The following is an 18441-nucleotide window of genomic DNA, read 5'->3' as shown; positions in this document are numbered from 1 at the left end:
TTCCGCATATTGTCTGTCCACCCTCAAAAGTTCTTGCAGCAACCGCTCCCGTTCCTTACTCTCCTGCTTCCTTTTATGTGCCCTTATTGATATCAGCTCCCCTCTAACCACCGCCTTCAACGCCTCCCAGACCACTCCCACCTGGACCTCCCCATTATCATTGAGTTCCAAGTACTTTTCAATGCACCCCCTCACCCTTAGACACACCCCCTCATCTGCCATTAGTCCCATGTCCATTCTCCAGGGTGGGCGCCCTCCTGTTTCCTCCCCTATCTCCAAGTCCACCCAGTGTGGAGCGTGATCCGAAATGGCTATAGCCGAATACTCCGTTCCCCTCACCTTCGGGATCAATGCCCTACCCAGCACAAAAAAGTCTATTCGCGAGTAGACTTTGTGGACATAGGAGAAAAACGAGAACTCCTTACTCCTAGGTCTGCTAAATCTCCACGGGTCTACACCTCCCATCTGCTCCATAAAATCTTTAAGCACCTTGGCTGCTGCCGGCCTCCTTCCAGTCCTGGACTTCGACCTATCCAGCCCTGGTTCCAACTCCGTATTAAAATCTCCCTCCATTATCAGCTTTCCCATCTCTAGGTCCGGAATGTGTCCTAGCATCCGCCTCATAAAATTGGCATCATCCCAGTTCGGGGCATATACGTTTACCAAAACCACCGTCTCCCCCTGTAGTTTGCCACTCACCATCACATATCTGCCCCCGTTATCCGCCACTATAGTCTTTGCCTCGAACATTACCCGCTTCCCCACTAATATAGCCACCCCCCTGTTTTTCGCATCTAGCCCCGAATGGAACACCTGCCCCACCCATCCTTTGCGTAGCCTAACCTGGTCTATCAGTTTCAGGTGCGTTTCCTGTAACATAACCACATCTGCCTTAAGTTTCTTAAGGTGTGCGAGTACCCATGCCCTCTTTATCGGCCCGTTCAGCCCTCTCACGTTCCACGTGATCAGCCGAGTTGGGGGGCTTCCTACCCCCCCCCCTTGTCGATTAGCCATCACCTTTTTCCAGCTCCTCACCCAGTTCCCACGCAGCTGTATCTCCCCCAGGCGGTGCCCCCCCCGCCCATCCTCTCCCATACCAGCTCCCACCTCTCCCCAGCAGCAGCAACCCAGTAATTCCCCCCTCCCACCCCCCCCGCTAGATCCCCCGCTAGCGTAATTACTCCCCCCATGTTGCTCCCAGAAGTCAGCAAACTCTGGCTGACCTCGGCTTCCCCCCGTGACCTCGGCTCGCACCGTGCGACGCCCCCTCCTTCCTGCTTCTCTATTCCCGCCATGATTATCATAGCGCGGGAACCAAGCCCGCGCTTCTCCCTTGGCCCCGCCCCCAATGGCCAACGCCCCATCTCCTCCACCTCCCCTCCTCCCCCCATCACCACCTGTGGGAGAGAGAAAAGTTACCACATCGCAGGATTAGTACATAAAACCCCTCTTTGCCCTCCACATTCGCCCCACCACTTTGTTCGAACGTTCTTTTTAATAACCCGCTCATTCCAGTTTTTCTTCCACAATAAAAGTCCACGCTTCATCCGCCGTCTCAAAGTAGTGGTGCCTCCCTCGATATGTGACCCACAGTCTTGCCGGTTGCAGCATTCCAAATTTTATCTTCTTTTTATGAAGCACCGCCTTGGCCCGATTAAAGCTCGCCCTCCTTCTCGCCACCTCCGCACTCCAGTCTTGATAAACGCGGATCACCGCGTTCTCCCATTTACTGCTCCGAGTTTTCTTCGCCCATCTAAGGACCATTTCTCTATCCTTAAAACGGAGGAATCTCACCACTATGGCTCTGGGAATTTCTCCTGCTCTCGGTCTTCGCGCCATCACTCGGTATGCTCCCTCCACCTCCAACGGACCCGCCGGGGCCTCCGCTCCCATTAACGAGTGCAGCATCGTGCTCACATATGCCCCGACGTCCGCTCCCTCCACACCTTCAGGAAGACCAAGAATCCTCAGGTTGTTCCTCCTTGCGTTGTTTTCCAGTGCCTCCAACCTTTCCACACATCGTTTCTGATGTGCCTCCTGCGTCTCCGTCTTCACCACCAGGCCCTGTATGTTATCCTCATTCTCGGCTGCCTTTGCCTTCACGACCCGAAGCTCCCGCTCCTGGGTCTTTTGTTCCTCCTTTAGCCCTTCGATCGCCTGTAGTATCGGGGCCAACAGCTCTTTCTTCATTTCCTTTTTTATCTCTTCCACACAGCATTTCAAGAACTCTTGTTGTTCAGGGCCCCATGTTAAACTGCCACCTTCCGACGCTATCTTGGTTTTTGCTTGCCTTCCTTGCCGCTGTTCTAAAGGATCCACTGCAATCTGGCCACTCTCTCCTCCTTTTTCCATCCGTATCCAGGGGGGATTCCCTTCTGGTTTACCGCACAGTGTTTTTAGCCGTCAAAATTGCCGTTGGGGCTCCTATCAAGAGCCCAAAAGTCCGTTTCACAGGGAGCTGCCGAAACGTGCGACTCAGCTGGTCATCGCCGCACCCGGAAGTCCGTAGGGAATGTTATTGTTATTGTTATGGTTGATGTAAATAGAGAAGTAAATTGGGATGGGGGGAGACACTAGGAAATGTGGGCGCCGGTGAGGGGGGAAAGAAGGGACATAGGCGGAGAATGAGGAATGGGAGGGGGAGAGGAAAGGGAGCTGCGCCACAAGAGGCAGGTCAGATAAAGGGATCTTCCCGCGCCAGAAAGATTACGTCGGGAAGACAGGCGCAAGGCGGATGGGAGGTCCCCACACGGGGGGGTCAAGGAGCGAGCAGGAGTAACCGGGGTCAGTTGAAGTCAGCTGACTTGCGGAAGTAATATGGGGGGAGCAATCACGCTAGAAAGGGATCTGGGGGGGGGGGGGGGGGGGGGGTGACACAACTGGGTTGCTGCTGCGGAAATCAAAAATGAAATGGATAAAGAGTGGGTGGACGGGGATGGAATGCGACGCCTGGGGAGCGAGTGGGAGCGCGGAGGCGGGATATGGGACAGGCCTAGAGAAGGTGATGGCTAGTCGACACGGGAGGGGGGGCAGGTAGCCCCCTAGTGAGGCTGATCACATGGAACGTGAGAGGCCTGAACGGACCGATTAAAAGGGCCCGAGTGCTCGCGCACTTGAAAGGACTAAGGGCAGACGTGGCTATGCTCCAAGAGACGCACCTGAAGGTGGCGGACCAAGTTAAGTTAAGGAAAGGATGGGTGGGACAGGTGTTCCACTCAGGACTAGATGCAAAGAATAGAGGGGTGGCCATATTGGTGGGGAAACGGGTAGCATTTGAAGCAAAGAACATCGTAGCAGATAGCGGACCTAGATATGTAATGGTGAGTGGCAGGCTGGATGGAATGGAGGTCGTGTTGGTTAATGTATATGCCCCGAATTGGGACGATGCGGGATTTATGAGACGGATGCTGGGTCGTATACCGGACCTGGAGGTAGGAAACCTGATATTGGGAGGGGACGAATACCGTGTTGGACCCAGGGCTAGATAGATCCAGATCAAAGACCGGAAGAAGGCCGGCAGCGGCCAAGGTGCTCAAGGGGTTTATGGACCAAATGGGGGGAGTGGATCCATGGCGATTTCTTAGACCGAGGGCCAGGGAGTTCTCCTTCTTCTCCCATGTCCATAAAGTGTACTCCCGGATAGATTTTTTTGTTTTGGGAAGGTCGTTGATCTCAAGGGTGGAAGAAGCTGAGTACTCAGCCATAGCGGTTTCGGACCATGCCCCACACTGGGTGGACCTGGAACTAGGAGAGGAAAGGGAGCAGCGAGCACTCTGGCGATTAGATGTGGGATTGATGGCGGACGAGGGAGTGTGTGGAAGAGTGCGGGGGTGTATTGAGAGATACCTGGATGTCAATGACGACGGGGAGGTCCGAGTGGGAGTGGTATGGGAAGCACTAAAAGTGGTGGTCAGAGGAGAGCTGATCTCTATTGGGGCCCACAAAGGGAAAACAGAGGCCAAGGAAAGGGAAAGATTACTGGGGGAGATTTTAAGGGTGGATAGGGAATTTGCAGAGACCCCGGAGGAGTGACTGTACAGGGAGAGGAGACGACTCCAGACGGAGTTTGACCTCCTGACCACCAGAAAGGCGGAGGTGCTGTGGAGGAAGGCACAGGGGAGGAGGTATGAATATGGGGAAAAGGCTAGTCGCCTGCTGGCTCATCAATTGCGAAAGAGGACAGCGGCGAGGGAGATAGGGGGAATTAGAGACGAAAAGGGAGCCACGGTGCGAAGAGCAGGGAAGATAAACGAGGTGTTCAAGACCTTTTATGAGGGACTGTATAGGTCCCAACCCCCAGAGGGAGAGGAGGGGATGCGGCAGTTCCTGGATCAATTGAGGTTCCCGAGGGTGGAGGAGCAGGAGGTGGAAGGCCTGGGGGCACCGATTGGGGTGGATGAGGTTATGAAGGGGCTGGGGAACATGCAGGCAGGGAAGGCTCCGGGACCAGATGGGTTCCCGGTGGAATTTTATAGAAAATACGTGGACTTGTTGGCCCCGTTGTTGGTGAGGACGTTCAATGAGGCCAGGGAAGGAGGGACTTTACCCCCGACAATGTCGGAGGCGACGATATCGCTAATTCTGAAGAGGGATAAAGATCCGTTGCAGTGCGGATCCTATAGACCTATTTCATTATTGAATGTGGACGCCAAATTGCTGGCAAAGGTACTGGCATCGAGGATAGAGGACTGTGTCCCGGGGGTGGTGCACGAAGACCAGACAGGGTTCGTAAAGGGGAGACAACTGAATGTCAACGTGGGACGACTATTAGGGATGATAATGATGCCCCCAGTGGAGGGGGAGGCAGAGATAGTGGCGGCAATGGATGCAGAGAAGGCATTTGATAGGGTGGAGTGGGAGTATTTATGGGAGGTGTTAAGGAGGTTTGGGTTCGGGAACGGGTTTATTAGCTGGGCCAAACTTCTTTATGGGGCCCCAACAGCAAGTGTAGTAAGGGTCGGCAAAGATCGGAGTATTTCCGATTATATAGGGGAACAAGACAGGGATGCCCGCTATCTCCACTGCTGTTGGCGTTGGCAATTGAACCTCTGGCCATGGCGTTGAGAGACTCCAGGAAATGGAGAGGGGTGATTAGAGTGGGAGAAGAACACCGAGTCTCGCTATACGCGGATGACCTACTGTTGTATGTGTCGGACCCAGCGGGGGGGATGGTCGAGGTTATGCAGATGTTGAGGGAGTTCGGAGATTTCTCGGGATATAGGCTTAACATGGGGAAGAGTGAACTATTTGTGATACACCCTGGGGACCAGAGTAGAGGGATAGATGGCCTGCCTCTAAGGAAAGTGGAAAGAAACTTCCGATACCTGGGGAATCAGATCGCTCGGAGCTGGGGAACCTTACACAGACTTAATCTGACACGATTGGTAGAACAAATGGAGGAGGACTTCAAGAGGTGGGACATGCAGCCTCTGTCGTTGGCGGGCAGGGTGCAGGCAATTAAGATGATGGTCCTCCCGAGGTTCTTATTTGTATTTCAATGTCTCCCTATACTAATCACTAAGACCTTTTTTAAAAAAATAGACAGGAGCATCACGAGCTTCGTGTGGGCAGGGAAAGTCCCGAGGGTAAGGAGGGGGTTCCTACAACGTAGCAGGGACAGAGGAGGATTGGCGCTCCTGAATTTGGGCGACTACTATTGGGCCGCCAATGTGGCGATGCTTCGTAAATGGATGATGGAGGGAGAGGGAGCGGTGTGGAAAAGACTGGAGAGAAAGCCCTGTAAAGGGACGAGCTTAGAGGCGCTGGTGACGGCGCCGCTACCGCTCTCACCAAAAATGTTTACCACGAACCCGGTGGTGGCGGCAACATTGAATATCTGGGGACAATGGAGGCGACAGAGAGGTGTGCGGGGAGCCCTGGTGAGGTCCCCAATCAGGAACAACCATAGGTTTGCCCCAGGAAGAATGGATGGAGGATTTCAGAGCTGGCACCAGCTGGGAATTAGGAGGGTGGGAGATTTATTTCTAGATGGGACGTTTGCGAGCTTGGGAGCATTGGAGGAAAAGTATAAGTTGCCCCGGGGAAACTTCCTTAGATATATGCAGGTGAGGGTGTTCACAAGACAACAGGTGAGGGAATTTCTGCTGCTCCTGGCACAGGGGATTCAGGACAGAGTGCTTTCGGAGGTGTGGGTCGGAGAGGGCAAGGTGTCAGAGATATACCGAGAGATGAGGGAGGAGGGGGAGGAGTTGGTGGGCGAATTAAAAGGAAAGTGGGAAGAGCTAGGGGAGGAGATAGAGGAGGGTATGTGGGCTGATGCCCTAAGCAGGGTAAATTCCTCTTCCTCGTGCGCCAGGCTCAGCCTGATTCAATTCAAGGTGCTACATAGAGCACACATAACGGGAGAAAGACTGAGCAGGTTCTTTGGAGTGGAGGACAAGTGTGGGAGGTGCGGCGGAAGCCCGGCAAACCACGCACATATGTTTTGGTCGTGCCCGGCACTGGAGGGGTATTGGAAGGGAGTGATCTCCAAGGTGGTGAAGGCCCGGGTCAAACCAGGCTGGGGGCTAGCTCTATTTGGAGTTGCGGAAGAGCCGGGAGTGCAGGAGGCGAAAGAGGCCGACGTTGTGGCCTTTGCGTCCCTAGTAGCCCGGCGTAGGATTCTACTCATGTGGAAGGAGGTGAAACCCCCCGGACTGGAGGCCTGGGTAAACGATATGGCGGGGTTCATAAAACTGGAGCAGATAAAGTTTGCCCTGAGAGGATCGGCTCAAGGGTTCACCAGGCGGTGGCAGCCATTTCTCGAATACCTAGGGGAACGTTAGAGGGAAGACAGATGACCAGCAGCAGCAAACCAGGGGGGAGGGGGCGGGGGGGGGGGATTTTAGTTTATGTTAAATGATTAGATTACCATGTTGATTAACCATTTGTTTATTCTTCAATTTTTGTTAAACTTTCTTTACTGTTATGTTTGATCTGTAAAGGGAAAAAAGTTTGATGGAAAAAATTTTCAATAAAATATATAAAAAAAAAAAAAATAACCCAATACACCGATTAGTAAGATTCAAATCAAAGCACATTTATTATACACAGTAATCGCTACTCATGCACAAATTCTACGTCTAAGTTACTTCTACAACTAACAGGCCGATACTTAACCTCAGACTGGCCCACCAGGTCAGGGGAACAAATGGCCTTTCGTTCGGGTTCTGAGTCTGCGGGATTCAAAGTTGGTACGGATTGGTAGCTCGGAGCGCCTATCTCATAGCGAGCGTTGAATTAAGACTTACGATTGTCGGTCTTTACTGCACCGGTCACGGTCAATGTTGGTTCACGTTGCTGGGTGACCCGGGCAGGACGCAAAGGTGAAGAGGGCTGAAGAGAGCGATTTGAACTTGGGGCTCAATTCTTATAGTCCCCAGGGGCTTCCCGCCTTTCGGGGCGGACCCTGTACCTGGTCCCAAGTGATTGGACTTTGTCCCAATCGCTTGGTTCGATTTTCTCCAATACTGGAGCGGTTCCCTGATCGATGGGCGGTCTTGAGGTGCTCGTTCACCTCCTTCGTGTTGGCTCCTGCGGGTGTCGAGGAGTCTGGCTTTGCTTTGTGTGTCAAAAATGTTACTTATTGTTCCTGGGGATTGCTCATCAGTATGCAGATGGCTGCTACTTTGTTAAGCTGATGGTCGCTGGTATCGATGTTGTCTGATTTTTGCAGAGGTAAATACACAGCAAACCTGCAGCCGCTGGTTTCGGTCTTGTTGGCTGACTTTCCCATCAGCCTTTGCCTTTCGCCATTTTAAATCGGGAGTTGGCCAATTTAGGTGGCTACATTTGGAATAAACTTAGCAGAGGGACCAATGACCAGGGGCCAGAGATTTAAGGTAAATGGCAGGAGGTTTAGAGGGGATGTGAGGAAAAACCTTTTCACCCAGAGGGTGGTGGGTATCTGGAACTCGCTTCCTGAAAGGGTGGTTGAGGTGGGAACCTTCACAACATTTACGAAGCATTTAGATGAGCGATTGAAACACCACAGCACACAAGGCTACGGATTAAGTCCTGGAAAATAGGCTGAGAATAGGCAGGTGCTTGATGGCCGGCAAGACAAATGGGCTGAAGGGCCTCATTTTGTGGTGTAAAAGTCTGTGACTCAATGAAATGTTGGCCAGAAACGTCCACATCACTGAAATGAATTTTAAAAAATACAGCACAAGGTTTGAAATACAGTAAAACTCCCTCTACACTGCCCCCATCAAACACTCCCAGGACAGGTACAGCACGGGGTTAGATACAGAGTAAAGCTCCCTCTATACTGTCCCCATCAAACACTCCCAGGACAGGTACAGCACGCGGTTAGATACAGAGTAAAGCTCCCTCTACACTGTCCCCATCAAACACTCCCAGGACAGGTACAGCACGGGGTTAGATACAGAGTAAAACTCCCTCTACACTGCCCCCATCAAACACTCCCAGGACAGATACAGCACGGGGTTAGATACAGAGTAAAACTCCCTCTACACTGCCCCCATCAAACACTCCCAGGACAGATACAGCACGGGGTTAGATACAGAGTAAAGCTCCCTCTACACTGTCCCCATCAAACACTCCCAGGACAGGTACAGCACGGGGTTAGATACAGAGTAAAGCTCCCTCTACACTGTCCCCATCAAACCCTCCCAGGACAGGTACAGCACGGGGTTAGATACAGAGTAAAGCTCCCTCTACACTGTCCCCATCAAACACGCCCAGGACAGGTACAGCACGGGGTTAGATACAGAGTAAAGCTCCCTCTACACTGTCCCCATCAAACACTCCCAGGACAGGCACAGCACGGGGTTAGATACAGAGTAAAGCTCCCTCTACACTGTCCCAATCAAACACTCCCAGGACAGGTACAGCACAGGGTTAGATACAGAGTAAAGCTCCCTCTACACTGTCCCCATCAAACACTCCCAGGACAGGCACAGCACGGGGTTAGATACAGAGTAAAGCTCCCTCTACACTGTCCCAATCAAACACTCCCAGGACAGGTACAGCACAGGGTTAGATACAGAGTAAAGCTCCCTCTACACTGTCCCAATCAAACACTCCCAGGACAGGTACAGCACGGGGTTAGTTAGATACAGAGTAAAGCCCCCTCTACACTGCCCCCATCAAACACTCCCAGGACAGGCACAGCACGGGGTTAGATACAGAGTAAAGCTCCCTCTACACTGTCCCCATCAAACACTCCCAGGACAGGCACAGCACGGGGTTAGATACAGAGTAAAGCTCCCTCTACACTGTCCCAATCAAACACTCCCAGGACAGGTACAGCACAGGGTTAGATACAGAGTAAAGCTCCCTCTACACTGCCCCCATCAAACACTCCCAGGACAGGTACAGCACGGGGTTAGATACAGAGTAAAGCTCCCTCTACACTGTCCCCATCAAACACTCCCAGGACAGGTACAGCACAAGGTTTGAAATACAGTAAAACTCCCTCTACACTGCCCCCATCAAACACTCCCAGGACAGGTACAGCACGGGGTTAGATACAGAGTAAAGCTCCCTCTACACTGTCCCCATCAAACACTCCCAGGACAGGTACAGCAGGGGGTTAGATACAGAGTAAAGCTCCCTCTACACTGCCCCCATCAAACACTCCCAGGACAGGTACAGCACGGGGTTAGATACAGAGTAAAACTCCCTCTACACTGCCCCCATCAAACACTCCCAGGACAGATACAGCACGGGGTTAGATACAGAGTAAAACTCCCTCTACACTGCCCCCATCAAACACTCCCAGGACAGATACAGCACGGGGTTAGATACAGAGTAAAGCTCCCTCTACACTGTCCCCATCAAACACTCCCAGGACAGGTACAGCACGGGGTTAGATACAGAGTAAAGCTCCCTCTACACTGTCCCCATCAAACCCTCCCAGGACAGGTACAGCACGGGGTTAGATACAGAGTAAAGCTCCCTCTACACTGTCCCCATCAAACACGCCCAGGACAGGTACAGCACGGGGTTAGATACAGAGTAAAGCTCCCTCTACACTGTCCCCATCAAACACTCCCAGGACAGGCACAGCACGGGGTTAGATACAGAGTAAAGCTCCCTCTACACTGTCCCAATCAAACACTCCCAGGACAGGTACAGCACAGGGTTAGATACAGAGTAAAGCTCCCTCTACACTGTCCCCATCAAACACTCCCAGGACAGGCACAGCACGGGGTTAGATACAGAGTAAAGCTCCCTCTACACTGTCCCAATCAAACACTCCCAGGACAGGTACAGCACAGGGTTAGATACAGAGTAAAGCTCCCTCTACACTGTCCCAATCAAACACTCCCAGGACAGGTACAGCACGGGGTTAGTTAGATACAGAGTAAAGCCCCCTCTACACTGCCCCCATCAAACACTCCCAGGACAGGCACAGCACGGGGTTAGATACAGAGTAAAGCTCCCTCTACACTGTCCCCATCAAACACTCCCAGGACAGGCACAGCACGGGGTTAGATACAGAGTAAAGCTCCCTCTACACTGTCCCAATCAAACACTCCCAGGACAGGTACAGCACAGGGGTAGATACAGAGTAAAGCTCCCTCTACACTGCCCCCATCAAACACTCCCAGGACAGGTACAGCACGGGGTTAGATACAGAGTAAAGCTCCCTCTACACTGTCCCCATCAAACACTCCCAGGACAGGTACAGCACAAGGTTTGAAATACAGTAAAACTCCCTCTACACTGCCCCCATCAAACACTCCCAGGACAGGTACAGCACGGGGTTAGATACAGAGTAAAGCTCCCTCTACACTGTCCCAATCAAACACTCCCAGGACAGGTACAGCAGGGGGTTAGATACAGAGTAAAGCTCCCTCTACACTGCCCCCATCAAACACTCCCAGGACAGGTACAGCACGGGGTTAGATACAGAGTAAAGCTCCCTCTACACTGCCCCCATCAAACACTCCCAGGACAGGTACAGCACGGGGTTAGATACAGAGTAAAGCACCCTCTACACTGCCCCCATCAAACACTCCCAGGACAGGTACAGCACGGGGTTAGATACAGAGTAAAACTCCCTCTACACTGCCCCCATCAAACACTCCCAGGACAGGTACAGCACGGGGTTAGATACAGAGTAAAACTCCCTCTATACTGTCCCCATCAAACACTCCCAGGACAGGTACAGCACGGGGTTAGATACAGAGTAAAGCTCCCTCTACACTGCCCCCATCAAACACTCCCAGGACAGGTACAGCACGGGGTTAGATACAGAGTAAAGCTCCCTCTACACTGCCCCCATCAAACACTCCCAGGACAGGTACAGCACGGGGTTAAATACAGAATAAAGCTCCCTCTACGGTGTCCCCATCAAACACTCCCAGGAGAGGTACAGCATGGGGTTCGATACAGGGTAAAGCTCCCTCTACACTGTCCCCATCAAACACTCCCAGGACAGGTACAGCACGGGGTTAGATACAGAGTAAAGCTCCCTCGACACTGTTCCCATCAAACACTCCCAGGACAGGTACAGCACGGGGTTAGTTAGATACAGAGTAAAGCCCCCTCTACACTATCCCCATCAAACACTCCCAGGACAGGTACAGCACGGGGATAGATACAGAGTAAAGCTCCCTCTACACTGTCTCCATCAAACACTCCCAGGACAGGTACAGCACGGGGTTAGAGACAGAGTAAAGCTCCCTCTCCACTGTCCCCATCAAACACTCCCAGGACAGGTACAGCACGGGGTTAGATACAGAGTAAAGCTCCCTCTACACTGTCCCCATCAAACACTCCCAGGACAGGTACAGCATGGGGTTAGATACAGAGTAAAGCTCCCTCGTCACTGTCCCCATCAAACACTCCCAGGACAGGTACAGCATGGGGTTAGATACAGAGTAAAGCTCCCTCGTCACTGTCCCCATCAAACACTCCCAGGACAGGTACAGCACGGGGTTAGATACAGAGTAAAGCTCCCTCTACACTGTCCCCATCAAACACTCCCAGGACAGGTACAGCACGGGGTTAGATACAGAGTAAAGCTCCCTCTACACTGTCCCTATCAAACACTCCCAGGACAGGTACAGCACAGGGTTAGATACAGAGTAAAGCTCCCTCTACACTGTCCCCATCAAACACTCCCAGGACAGGTACAGCACGGGGTTAGATACAGAGTAAAGCTCCCTCTACACTGTCGCCATCAAATACTCCCAGGACAGGTACAGCACGGGGTTAGAGACAGAGTAAAGCTCCCTCTACACTGTCCCCATCAAACACTCCCAGGACAGGTACAGCACGGGGTTAGATACAGAGTAAAGCTCCCTCCACACTGTCCCCATCAAACACTCCCAGGACAGGTACAGCACAGGGTTAGAGACAGAGTAAAGCTCCCTCTACACTGTCCCCATCAAACACTCCCAGGACAGGTACAGCACGGGGTTAGATACAGAGTAAAGCTCCCTCTACACTGTCCCCATCAAACACTCCCAGGACAGGTACAGCACGGGGTTAGATACAGAGTAAAGCTCCCTCCACACTGTCCCCATCAAACACTCCCAGGACAGGTACAGCACAGGGTTAGAGACAGAGTAAAGCTCCCTCTACACTGTCCCCATCAAACACTCCCAGGACAGGTACAGCACGGGGTTAGATACAGAGTAAAGCTCCCTCTACACTGTCCCCATCAAACACTCCCACACAGGTACAGCACGGGGTTAGATACGGGGTAAAGCTCCCTCTGCACTGTCCCCATCAAACACTCCCAGGACAGGTACAACACGGGGTTAGATACAGAGTAAAGCTCCCTCTACACTGTCCCCATCAAACACTCCCAGGACAGGTACAGCACAGTGCTCCAATGTCCACATGTTCTGGGCTTGCCCCAAATTTGTTGGGTTTTGGGGAGCCTTCTCCGAGGCAATGTCCAAGGTTGTGGGGGTGAGGGTGAAGCCATGCCCGATAGTGCCAATCTTCGGGGTTTGGGAGCACCCAGAGTTACACTTCGCTTCCCTAATCGCACGTCGGAGAATCCTGCTCGGCTGGCGATCGGCAGCACCTCCCACAGCTGCAGGCCGTCTTGCTGACCTCTCGGAATCTCTCCACCTGGAGAAGATCAAATATGCCATCCGAGTGTCAGAGGAAGGCTTCCTGGGTACATGGGGGCAATTTGTCGGTCTGTTCCAAAACCTGTCGGAGGCCAGCAACAGCCAGTAAAGAGAGAAACTGGAAAGTTTAAAAAAAAAAAAGACAAAGAGGAACGTCAGGGACGCACAACACAGGTGTGTGTGTGTGTGTGTGTGTGTGTGTGTGTGGGGGGGGGGGGGGGGGGAAGAGAAGTGACTGGGAGGGACAAAAGAAACAATGCAGAGGGAAGAGAGGGGGGGCAACCCCCCCCATCCACAAGATGGACACGGCAAAAACCGACGGGGTAGAAAAGAAAGAGGACAAATGAGGAGGGGGAGCACACTCCCACAACAAGCAGGGAAGGCATCAGGGGATGGGGGGGGGGGGATTAGGAAAAGAGGGGTAAGGAAGACTGCGCCCAATCGGACAGCGACAAATTAATTAGAGAAACTTAAAAAATCTTTTCATGGATATCCTAGATATTTTGGATTGCACAATAAACGAAAACAAACGGCAATTATATAAATGGCAATAAAAAGATTTTTTTTTAAATTGGCAAGTCATGCTGCAGCTGTCCCGAACCTTGGTGAGGTCACGTTTGGAATATTGCATACCATTCTGGTCGCCACACTACCAGAAGGACGTGGATGCTTTGGAGAGGGGACAGAAGAGGTTTACCAGGATGGTGCCTGGTCTGGAGGGTATTAGCTATGAGGTTGGCTCATCTAGGATTGCTTTCACTGGAATGACAGAGGTTGAGGGGCGACCTGATAGAGGTTTACAAAATTATGAGTGGCATAGACAGAGTGGATAGTCAGAGGCTTTTTCTCCGGGTGGAAAAGTCAATTACTAGGGGGCATAGGTTTATGGTGAGTGGGAGAAAGTTTAAGGGCGATGTACGAGGCAAGCTTTCTACACAGAGGGTGCTGAGTGCCTGGAACCCGCTGCTGGAGGAGGTGGGGGAAGCAGATACGCGAGGTTTAAGAGGCACCTTGACAAATACATGAATAAAATGGGAATAGAGGGATACGGACCTAGGAAGTACAGAAGGTTTTAGTTTAGACAGGCATCATGATCGGCACAGGCTTGGAGGGTCTGTTGCTGTGCTGTACTGTTCTATGTTCCATCTCCTCATCATGCCAGAATCCTTTCTGCCCTGGAATACCGAGTTGCCAGTCCTACCCTTCATTTAACCACCTCTGTAGTTGCAACACTCCAGTCTTTCTGATTGCAACATTATCGTTTTTCCACATGCTGACCAGCGCTCTCAGTTCACCTGCCTTACCAAGTTAGCCTCCCAAACCTCCCATGTGCCTGATCACCCTCCGCCTGCTGGACTGACCTTGTTTCCTTCTATATTTCATTGAACTTTGCTCCCAACTGTACATCTGCGCTCTGTCCCATTCCCCAGCCAAATTAGTTTGAAACCTCCCAATAGCAGAAGCGAACCTCCCAGCAAGGATATTGGTTTAATTGCAACCCGTCCAGCTTGTAAAGTCCCATCTGCCCCAGAAACTGCCCCAATGGTCCATAAATCTAAAGCCGTTCCCCCCCACACCATCCCCTTAGCATTCATCTGACCTGTCTTCCTATTCCTAAACTCAGCACATGGCAATGGAGGTAATCCAGAGATTACAACCTTCAGAAGTTCTGTCCTTTAACCTACTACCTAACTCACTAAATTCCTGTTAGATTTAGATTTGTTCTGTGTACCGGGATACAGTGAAAGGATTGTTCTGAGTACAGTCCAGGCAGATTGTTCCATACTCGAAAAACATAGGACATACGATAAATACACAATGTAAACACGTGGACACAGACATCGGGTGAAGCAGACGGAGTGGAGTGCTACAACTGTAGAGAAGATGCGTAGAGAGATCAGTTCAGTCCACAAGAGAGTCATCCAGGAGTCTGGTCACAGCGGGTAAGAAGCTGTTTTTGAGTCTGTTCGTGCATGTTCTCAGACTTTTGTATCTCCTGCCCGATGGAAGAGGTTGGAAGAGAGGATAGCCCGGGTGGGATCTTTGATCATGCTGCCTGCTTTCCCAAGGCAGGAGGTGTAGACAGAGTCTATGGATGGGAGGCGGGTTCGTGTGTTGGACTGGGCGGTGTTCACGACTCTCTGAAGTTTCCTCCGATCTTTGGCCGAGCAGTTGCCATACCAGGCTGTGACGCAGCCCGATAGGATGCTTTCTATGGTGCATCTGTAAAAAGTGGTAAGAGTCAATGTGGACATGCCTAATTTCCTTCGTTTCTTGAGGAAGTATAGGCACTGTTGTGCTTTCTTGGTCATTGCGTCGACGTGTTGCAAGAGGTTTTTGGGGATTGGCAGGATACAGATTTGAGGTTACCATCAGACTGCCATGATCTTATGAAATGGTGGAGCACATTCAGTGGATGAATAGCCCCCTGCTCCTTGTTTGCATGTTCATCTGTTATTTATAATTCATTTCAGGGATGAAGGAGTCACTGGTGATGCTGGCATTTATTGCCCGAGAGGACGTATTGGGCCTGCTCCTTGATTCACTGCGGTCCAGGTGATACAGAAACACCCAAGGTGCTATTGGGGAGGGATTTTCCAATAATTTGACCCAGTGACAGTGAAGGAACGGCCGATATATTTCCAAGTCAGGGTGGTGAGTGACTTGGAGGGGAACATCCAGGTGGTGGGGTTCCCAGGTATCTGCTGCTCTTGTCTTTCTAGATGGTTGTGAAGGTGCTGTCTGAGGAACCTTGGTGAGTTACTGCAGTGCATCTTGTAGATGGTGCACACGGCTGCCACTGTTCGTCGGTGGTGGAGGGAGTGAATGTTTGTGGAAGGGGAGCAATCAAGCGGGGCTGCTTTGTCCTGGATGGTGTCGAGCTTCTTGAGTGTTGTTGGAGCCGCGCTCATCCAGGCAAGTGGGGAGTATTCCCTCACACTCCTGACTTGTCCCTTGTAGATGGTGGTCAGGCTTTGTGGAGTCAGGAGATTAGTTACTCTGTGGAATAACCATCCTCTGACCTGTTCTTTCATAGCCACAGTATTTATTGAAAAGCAAAATACTACAGATGCTGGAAATCTGGGGCGGGATTCTGCCAGCCCTGGGCCGGGCCGGAGAAACCCGCGAACGGGCCACGCCGCCCCGATGCCAGCGCGCGATTCTCCGCATCAGTGCCATTGGCGCCGGCGTGGTTGGCACGGCGCCGGTCGCGGGCCGCTCTACACGGCCCGGCCCGCTGATTCTCCGGCCCGGATGGGGCGAGCGGCCGTAAGAAAAGAGCCGAGTCCCGCCGGCGCCGTTCTGACCTGCTCTGGGCCGGCGGGACCTCGGCGTGGAAGAAGTGTCGGGTGGCGGCCTTTGCGGGGGGAGGTGGGGTCCGACCCGTGGGGGGCCTCCGATGTGGCCTGGCCTGCGATCAGGGCCCACCAATCAGTGGGCTGGCCTCGGTGGCTGGGGGCCTCCTTTCCTTCGCGCTGGCCCCTGTAGTCCTGCGTCATGTTGCATCGGGGCTGGCGCGTTGAATGAGGTCAATGCGCGCGTCGTAAAACGTGACGGCGTTTATGCCGCCGTAGACACACTGCCGCGGGATTGGAGAATATCCCGCCCCAGATATAAAACACAAACTATTGGAAAAATTCAACAGGCCTGGCAGCATCTGTGGAGTGAGAAACCGAGTTAATGTTTTGAGTCCATATGACATGTTCAGAGCTGTTTGTCTGTGCACAGTATTTATGTGGCTGGTTCTGTTGAGTTTGTGGTTATTGGTGAATTCTGGGATGCAGATGGACTTTGACAATGATAATGCTGTTTAATGTCATGGGGAGATGGTGAGATCCTCTCCTGATAGGGTTGCCCATTGTCTGGCACTTGTGTGGCCACAGATTAGTCTAAAGCTGGATGTTGTCTGGGTATCGCTGCAATAAGGTGAATGATGATAATCATTTGGAGGAATGCAATTCGTCCAGCGGGATACCCGTACCCTTCTTCATAATCGGCCGACCTTTCACATCTGCCTGAGTGGGAAAATAGATCCTTAGTGCTCCATTCAAGTGTCAGCCCGGAACATGGGCTCAGCTTTAGTTAGTTGCCGGAGAGGTGAGATACTATCCACTGGGTTATCAGCAACATTTACATCACCCTCTTGTGGAAGGAATACAACGATTTTTCTCTGTTCCTTTAGCTACCCCACCAGACCTGGTCATGTGGTGCTGCACAACCTCAATCTCACACTGCCAGCCTCGAAAACAGTGGCTATTGTGGGACAATCTGGGACAGGTGAGTACAGACTGACGGGACTCTGATATCAGTGTGTGAGGGACAGTTTGATGTGTCTCTGATATCAGTGTGTGTGAGACAGTTTGATGTGTCTCTGATATCAGTGTGTGTGGGACAGTGAGGGACAGTTTGATGTGTCTCTGATACCAGTGTGTGTGGGACAGTGAGGGACAGTTTGATGTGTCTCTGATACCAGTGTGTGTGGGACAGTTTGATGTGTCTCTGATATCAGTGTGTGTGGGACAGTGTGGGGCAGTTTGATGTGTCTCTGATATCAGTGTGTGTGGGACAGTGAGGGACAGTTTGATGTGTCTCTGATACCAGTGTGTGTGGGACAGTTTGATGTGTCTCTGATATCAGTGTGTGTGAGACAGTTTGATGTGTCTCTGATATCAGTGTGTGTGGGACAGTGAGGGACAGTTTGATGTGTCTCTGATACCAGTGTGTGTGGGACAGTGTGGGACAGTTTGATGTGTCTCTGATATCAGTGTGTGTGGGACAGTGTGGGACAGTTTGATGTGTCTCTGATACCAGTGTGTGTGGGACAGTTTGATGTGTCTCTGATATCAGTGTGTGTGAGACAGTTTGATGTGTCTCTGATATCAGTGTGTGTGGGACAGTGTGGGGCAGTTTGATGTGTCTCTGATATCAGTGTGTGTGGGACAGTGAGGGACAGTTTGATGTGTCCCTGATATCAGTGAGTGTGGGACAGTGAGGGACAGTTTGATGTGTCTCTGATACCAGTGTGTGTGGGACAGTTTGATGTGTCTCTGATATCAGTGTGTGTGGGACAGTGTGGGGCAGTTTGATGTGTCTCTGATATCAATGTGTGTGGGACAGTGAGGGACAGTTTGATGTGTCTCTGATATCAGTGTGTGCGGGACAGTGTGGGACAGTTTGATGTGTCTCTGATATCAGTGTGTGTGGGACAGTGTGGGACAGTTTGATGTGTCTCTGATATCAGTGTGTGTGGGACAGTGAGGGGCAGTTTGATGTGTCTCTGATATCAGTGTGTGTGGGACAGTGAGGGGCAGTTTGATGTGTCTCTGATATCAGTGTGTGTGGGACAGTGTGGGACAGTTTGATGTGTCTCTGATATCAGTGT

At 51.8% G+C, this 18441-nt stretch overlaps 1 protein-coding gene across 1 annotated transcript in view; it reads left to right on the top strand.

The window, feature by feature from the left end:
- Window positions 1-18441, top strand: part of abcb8 (ATP-binding cassette, sub-family B (MDR/TAP), member 8) — a 166597-nt gene that overhangs the window by 85976 nt on the left and 62180 nt on the right. The window contains exon 12 of the mRNA XM_072468563.1: window positions 17242-17336. Within this exon, the coding sequence (XP_072324664.1) occupies window positions 17242-17336 (95 nt within the window). The remainder of the gene's footprint in view (window positions 1-17241; window positions 17337-18441) is intronic.

Source organism: Scyliorhinus torazame, chromosome 11 (genome assembly GCF_047496885.1).
Source record: "Scyliorhinus torazame isolate Kashiwa2021f chromosome 11, sScyTor2.1, whole genome shotgun sequence".
Classification (NCBI taxonomy): domain Eukaryota; kingdom Metazoa; phylum Chordata; class Chondrichthyes; order Carcharhiniformes; family Scyliorhinidae; genus Scyliorhinus; species Scyliorhinus torazame.
This window is presented reverse-complemented; position numbering and strand designations above follow the sequence as displayed.